Source organism: Alexandromys fortis, unplaced genomic scaffold (genome assembly GCF_014885135.2).
Source record: "Alexandromys fortis isolate MF-2015 unplaced genomic scaffold, M_Fortis_MF-2015_v1.1 scaffold_229, whole genome shotgun sequence".
Classification (NCBI taxonomy): Eukaryota; Metazoa; Chordata; class Mammalia; order Rodentia; family Cricetidae; genus Alexandromys; species Alexandromys fortis.
Window position 1 is genome coordinate 931,425 of NW_026068122.1, and position 7,787 is coordinate 939,211.

At 34.8% G+C, this 7,787-nt stretch overlaps 1 protein-coding gene across 1 annotated transcript in view; it reads right to left on the reverse strand.

Annotated features, from left to right (window-relative positions):
• Positions 1-7,787, reverse strand: part of Ano3 (anoctamin 3) — a 292,415-nt gene that overhangs the window by 72,896 nt on the left and 211,732 nt on the right. Inside the window, exon 14 of the mRNA XM_050125418.1 lies at positions 3,256-3,352. Coding sequence (XP_049981375.1) covers positions 3,256-3,352 — 97 coding nt within the window. The remainder of the gene's footprint in view (positions 1-3,255; positions 3,353-7,787) is intronic.

The following is a 7,787-nucleotide window of genomic DNA, read 5'->3' on the forward strand; positions in this document are numbered from 1 at the left end:
TCAAGCTGCATGAGGCAACCATGCAAGAGTCACAAGTGCTCTGATACTGGGAATATAGATCTCTTAGCCAAGGGCTTCTCTATAGCTAGAAGATGGGTAGGATTTATTAACAGATACGAAAAGAGATGATGCATGTGCCCGGTAAGATAGAATTGAATGGAGTAAGAAACCTATAAATAATACTGGATTTTTAATATTTAATTTGAAATTAATATTTCATTTAGTATTTTCAATGTTCAATTTACCACAGTTAAATATACTCACAGAAATTGAAGCTGCTAATAAGGAAGGCTAATGTATAGAGGAACATGAGAGCATTGTTACCCAAAGAGACTGAGGCAAATTCTCAGTTTAATGACATTCTTAAAATGAAAGTTGGGATAGAATGACGTTCCCCTTGTTCAGTCTAAAGTCAAGTGCATTCCTAATGAAGACATCACAATAATACTAATGTGTATTTCAGTTGTAGCCTTTTAAAAACATGTGAATGATGCTTAGCTCAGCGAAAGAGAGCTTGCCTAAAATTCATAGGAAAGTCCTGGGTTGTATCTGCAGCTTAGCACAGAAAAGCAACAACCAAGATAGGCCTTAAGGGTTTGTATATCCTTTGTGGTTCTAAAAATACTATGTGTCACTTTTTATAATAATCATTATGGACAGCAGAGACAAGGATCATAGAAAAATTTTCACACGGAGCTCATAAAATTACACCCAGCAGGGGAACCCAGCCTGTTTGTTTCCAGGACACCCAGCAGAGAGACCTGAGCTGTCTTGGAGTTGAACAGCTGTCAGTTTACCCTTTTAAGTGGACAAGAACAGCTTTTCAGAGAGCTATAGAGGCTTTACATATGAGGACTTAAAGGTCACCAAGAAATCAGGGTTTCCCCCTGCTTCAGAAACAGCTGTGCTTTTAGATAACTAGAAGTATAAGGCCACAGTTAACACCACCCCCACCACCAAAAACAACAACAAAACATGCTTTTTGGGTGCAATTGTTCATAGTTTATGTAGCATTCACTTTTAAAGTGATTTCCATTATCTTTTAAAAAGTTCGCTAATAAACCTTTTTAGGCCCGTTTGAGCTCAAACGTATATATTACCAGTTTATAAACACATTAGTCAATTATTGGGGTATATGTAATATTCATAGAATGTATATTTTAATTGTGGATTATGTACATGTAGCAAGAGATAAAACTAAAATGAGAACCAGGGAAGACGTCAAAATGTTCAGGAGTGTAATGTCAAAATAATGTTGTTAGATTCACATCTACATTTTACATGTTTACACATGAAATGTATATTGATAATCACAGAGGTAAGCAATTAGCCTGTGTCTATAAAACAGTACTAATTACTTTATGGTACTGACAAAAAAACCTGCTGCGTTAAAATACAGAATAAAGAGAGAGGGTGACTGAACACATTGTGGACGGTTCAAGATTATCTAAGGTAATTGGGAGGAAACATTTGAGCTTTGACTTTTCTAACAGAAAAGAACATTTACTCCTTCAAAGAAAACATCAGTCGAAATTTGTAAAAAAATACTTCAAGGAGCACAACAATGGAGTCTTGCTCTTCTTAAGAACACATTTTCAATGTCTTGTTTTATTTGAAAATAGTTTGCTTTTATGGCTAAAGAGATGTATGAACAACCCTTTGATTTTAAAACGTGGTTGTGCAGAGGGTAATATAAGAAGGGAGGTTGTATTTGCTTAACAGTACAAATTCTGATAATTGAGCACGGCTAGGATAATTTAAGGACATCTCCTTCCTATGACATTGGAAACTTGAGTTTGTGTTTCCTCTGCTATGGCTATTGTATCTCCTCTTACACTTCTCAGAAGGTTTGGAACAGCATGATGTCCGGATAGTGGCACCTTAACAGAATCTTATCTACAGTAAATGGGTTAATTTCAGATGTAACAAGTAGCTTAGAATATACCTGAGACATTGGCCAAACAGTGTTTTAATTAATATAATATTTTGTGTGATTTTTTGAGCCTGGGTGCCTGGAAAACTAAAGCTCAGTCTCTGTTTACAAATGAACTGAAATAAACCTCTTTCCTTAGATAGGTGACTTGTCTCAGGCAACTCTGCAATAAGAAAAACTGAAATAATACAAAAGTTAACAATAAAGCTGTCATATAACTTGACCATTCTATTATAGATAGTGACCAAAGAGAAATAACAATTGTCAGTCAGAAAACTGAAAAATCAGTACTTTAAGAAGCTATATATATAATGGAAAATTTCTTAATATATAAACAAATAACAGACATCAATATAGGGAAAATGAAATTGTATTCAGCAGTAATGAGAATGTTCTGTTGATAAATGCCACATTGTAAGATGAATTTTGTAACTGTTACAGTGTACAAGAGAAACCATAAAAAAATCATACCACTTAACTCCGTACACATAAAAGTCAAGAAACATGCATATTTATCAGGAATGTCACATTGCAATTGTTTACCTAAACATAAGAGCCTGGGGAGAGTGTATGTGGATGAGGCAGGGAAGGTTGAGAGGGTAAGAGGGCATGCAGGAGTTTGGGAGGTGTTCATTATTTTCACTGTGGTGATAGGTTTCCCAGGAACATACACTCTAACAAAATGTGCTGATTTTTACTTTTCAGTGGGTCTAGTTTAATTTACTACATATTAATTATCCTCTAATGAAACTGTTCTGAAAATCAAACCTGTAAAAACTGGTGTTCTTTACATTTCTATGAAAATTTGTTCACCTAGAAACTTTTAGAATGTGATGACATCTAAATTCTAACCTAAAGATTTTCATTTAATGGCTCTGGGATGAGGCTTGCTCTTCAGGAGTTTAAAAATCCTTCGGGTAATTTTGAAAGACAGCAATATGGGACTTTCGGAAATGACATTTTATTCCCTCTGTGCAACGGAAGTATTGCAACCTAATAAATTCATGAAAGATACAAATTGAATCATTGCCATGGAAGTAATTATCCTCATAAAATGAATCAGATATAATGTCAAGTGGAGGTTAAATCTAAGGTGCCGATTATCAGTTATAACAACCCAAGAAGAAAAAGATATTAAAATAAAATATATTCTCTTTGTAATTGCAACAGATTAATTTTTTTCAGTCATCAGTGACACTAATGACTGTTGAAAATTTTGGAGACAATTTTCGCAGTAAAATCTATTTACTGGAGAGCTTTTTACTATCTAATTCATAGAGAAACTGGAGCTCAGAGTAGAGGCTACACAGGCCCATACTCACCTTGGCGTAGATACAACTGTCGTTGAGTCTCTGTAGTGAGCAATTCTTGTCACAGAGAGGGCACATGAAGACTTCAGTGGCTTTGCAAATTTCTTGGCTTGAAAAATCAAAGGAAAAAAGTGTGAATCTCAGCTGGGCGATGGTGGCGCACCCCTTTAATCCCAGCACTCGGGAGGCAGAGGCAGGCGGATCTCTGTGAGTTCGAGACCAGCCTGGTCTACAGAGCTAGTTCCAGGACAGGCTCCAAAGCCACAGAGAAACCCTATCTCGAAAAAACAAAAAAAATAAAATAAAATAAGATAAAAAAATAAAAAAAAGTGTGAATCTCTATCTTAGCCCCTGCAAAACACACTACTGGGAGCAACAATGCAAAGAGGAGCAAGGAAGAAATAGAAAACTATCAGGATAGAATTAGATGATGGCTTCCATGTAAGTATTTTATGATATTTGTGACAGAAAGGTTCTTGTTTATTTATTTAATTTTAGAAAAATCCTACAAATAATATAATAACAATTGGTCATATATCAACTTGTATAATATGTTATTTTTAAATAAAGCCCTTTAAAGCCTTTTTGATCCATGATCTCTCATGGCATATGGAATTACTTTAGGTGGTAATCTCTGGTATATTTTCCAACCTCATCATTTTAGAATGGACTAATCTAGAGCCATACCTGGTTGTTCTGAATTCTCAAAAACAGTGATCTGATAATTCATAACATACATTTCAGCACATAATCTTATTCTGAATATTCTCTAAAAATTAAAGGTGTGTGTGTGTGTGTGTGTAGAGTGGGAGAAAGAGAGAGAACATTTTCTTGACAACTCTGTCATGAGAACATAATATTGTCTCCATGTAAATGTGTTTTCAATGAGGATTTAACTTTTTGAATGTATAATTTCCATTTTATGCATACTGCTGACAAATATTCCAGTGTATATTATAGATAACATTGTGATAAGAGTAGATAATCATTAGCAATTTCCTAAAAGCTTTGCTTGCTTAGTGTTCTCAACAACCTCATTGTAGAATGGTGTGTACTTTTATCTGCCATCCGTAGTTATTCTCCCCATTGGCTTACCCTATTAAAGTGTTTTTAAATAAATCTTCTTTCAAATGTTGAAAAGAACTTAAAGACTTTAGAATACATGTTTTGAAATGCAGCTGCTAATTTAAATTTAATTGGTAAAGTTTGCACCAAGATTTGTTGTTTCTAAAAAAACTGTATTGACGACCCTATAATGTGTCTTTGAATATGAGATTATAACTTCAGTTCCAAGTGAGAATACAAAGTAGGCAGTGCTATACTGGTTTAACAGTGCTTCAGGCGAAAGAGGATTTGATGCTCCTTGAACTGCTTAGTTTTCACCAATCGAAGGCAATGCCATATATCTCTGCTTAGCACAGGAACCATGAGCACATAAAGTTCAAGGTCACAGGGCTAAGAAGGGTCCCTCAGACACATGAAGAATTTCCTGTTTGTGGATCTAGCATCCCATTTATTATAATGTAATTGAAGCAGAATCGAGTTCATTTCAAATTCAAAAGAAGCTGTCTCTCATGAATGGTACGATGCATACCATAGCATTCTTCTACTTTCATTTTTCCAGTAATTAGTAGAAAAATGATAAAATGCGCATATTTTGACACCCAAAAGCAATAGAACACAGTGTCTTTGCTTAGTAATCCAACAAATTTTAGAACTAAAGAAAAAATTATATACTTCTTGAAGAAAATTTTAATTAAAATGGATGAATACTGGCTCATTTGTACAAATGCCACACAATTTATCCTACATTGTACTTTCACAGAAAGGAAAGGTGTAGGGATGGTCTGTGATGCATCATCATTTTTACTTTGCCAGGAAACAAAGTTTTTATTGTCAAGTTATCATGTCCAGAATTTAAATCAATACATGGGCTATTATCGTACTCTCATAATCATAAAATTCAATTTCTGGCATTTGCTCAAATCTTAATTTGATAACATTGCATAAAAGATAAACAATTTTGTTCTTTTGTTTCACCGGACTGGTCTCATCTAGCTCAGGACTTCAGCTCTCTGTATAGTCAGAGACTGACATTCAATTCCCAATCCTGCTACTTCCACATCTTGAGTGCTGGGATTACATATGTGTGCTATCATTCTCTATGGAACAATTACTTTTGTTTTATAAATGATCGTGTTTTATTTATTGGTGTGTCTGTGTGTAGACTCATTCATGCCAAAGGGTGCTTTTGGCAGTCAAAGGAAACCTTGTAGGAGTTGGTTCTCTCCTTCCCAGTGAGGTTTCCAGGCACCAAACTCACGTATTTAGATTTGGCTGCCTTTGCCCACCATGCCCTCTCACCAGACTGAAAATAAACATTTTTTTTGATAATTTTCTCCTCTCTAAAATATGGGATTTGCATATCACAAGATTATTGTACTTAGCATCTAGAGAAATTCCTATCATGAATGTGTCATCATTTCTTTTTAGAGTTTGACAATCTTCACTGTCACTGTAATTATTGTTTTCTTTAATTTTTATTTATGCTGAATTTGCATAGTAAAAGCTGATTTCAAAGAAATAATGATTATTGCCAATTTAAAAAGGAGCGATGTACAGTCCATTTGGGATAGATATTTGGACCTCTAATGCTGTAATACTCCCAGTGCAGCGGTTCTTAACTTGTGGGTTGCAACTCATTTGGCACTCCTCTATTTCCAAAATTATTTACATCAAGATTCATAACAGTAGCAAAATTACAGTTATGAAGTGGCAACAAAATAATTTTGTGGTTGAGAGTCACCGTAACAGGAGGAACTGTAATTAAAAGTTCACAGCAGTAGGAAGGTTGAGAACCAAATGACAAGCAGAGGGCAAGAAACATCTGCTGTGTGCTGAACACATTGTAGCTAAACACAGGTAACACAGACACAGGGAAACTGCTTGGACAGAACAGCAGAACAAAGCATCCCTTTTATAATCTGATACAAACAACAAGCAACTGTTAAGTCAAGCTACTGTTAAGTTACCAATACAATGCAGACTGAATTTATTCTTTTTATTGAGGGTTTGAGGAGGTTTCTGGGATCAAAGCTAGAGTCTTTATCATATAAAATGAGTGCTCTCCCAATGAGATTTATCTTCAGCACAAACTACAGGAACATTTTATAGATACACTGAGAATAAGTATCATTAAGGATGTGGAAATACTGAAACTTCAGTCCAAAGTGAGAATCTGAAATTCTATGTTGTTAGGGCAAACTATAAAAGTACTTTAAAAGTTTTTTTTTTAAATGCTGTCATATGATACCATATGATCCTGTAATTCCATTTCTAGATGTATTACAAAAAGAAATGACATCAGGATTTTTGAAGAGGTGGTGAAACCAGTGCTTAGAAGAAACTTATCTTTACTAAACATCATTCAGTCCTCACTTTACATGCTATCTGCAAGCTTGACACAAGTTTGGCATGTCTGCCTTCATTCTGTGTCTGTACTTGTAGCAAGGCACAGAGTTAAACCATGAACTTAATCTTGTTTCTTTTATTATTTTAAATTTCAGAAAGAACAGTGCTTCACGGGACATACCATCCCGTCACTTATCTGTGAGGGTGAGTCAGTGATTAAGCACTTAACAACTTACAGTAAGGCCTCTTAAGACAAACATCACTGGAACAATGGTGGCTCATTGAGGGGTGGGACCTTGGCCAGAACTGTTTACTTTTATGTGCACTGTACCATTTGCTAGACCTTGTGTCAGTCATGTGAGGATCAACTTTGGATCACTGGATCTCTTATCTGTTTCTCATCCTCCTGTGGGTGTGTCTTCTTTTTCCCTGTTACTGTGTATTTAATTGGTTAATTGGAGAAGGATGGCCAAGTCTGTCCGAGAGGGCTGCCAGAGTCCAAGCTTTGACCCTAACATTCCACAATGCTCCTATCTTCTCTGAATGACTTTTTAAAATGTGCCAAAAATATTTAAACAAATGAAATTTCAATGTAACAACAAATGGATTAAAAAAACACTGTATATATCCCTAAGACAGTATTATTTGACTTCAGAGAAGAAATTCTATCAAATATGACAACATGGATGAACATGCAGTATGTTTTGGATAATGAAGTAAGCAACCACAGAAGAACAAAGACTGCATTATTTCACTTCACTGTGGAGCACAATAAGACCCATACAACAAAGGAAGTTTATTTGTGGTTGTCAGAAACAATAGAAAGGCAATGGTAAACATAGCTGTTGCTCAAAGAGACAGAAAGTTCCAATTGTATATGAGGAATGAGTCCCAGAGACCTGTGTGACATTACACTTGCAAATAAGCACTTAACATTATTATAAGGTTAGTCTAGTTTTAAACATTCACACCCTAAAAAGTGTGTTTTATAAAACAAATTAGAAAGAGATTTGAAATTTAGCTAATTCCTTAAAGGAAATATTGTGAATAAGTCTCTTCTTGGAAGACCAGGGTTTTTTTTTTTTTTTTTTTTTTTTTTTTTTTTTTTTTTTTTTTTTTTTTTTTTTTTTTTT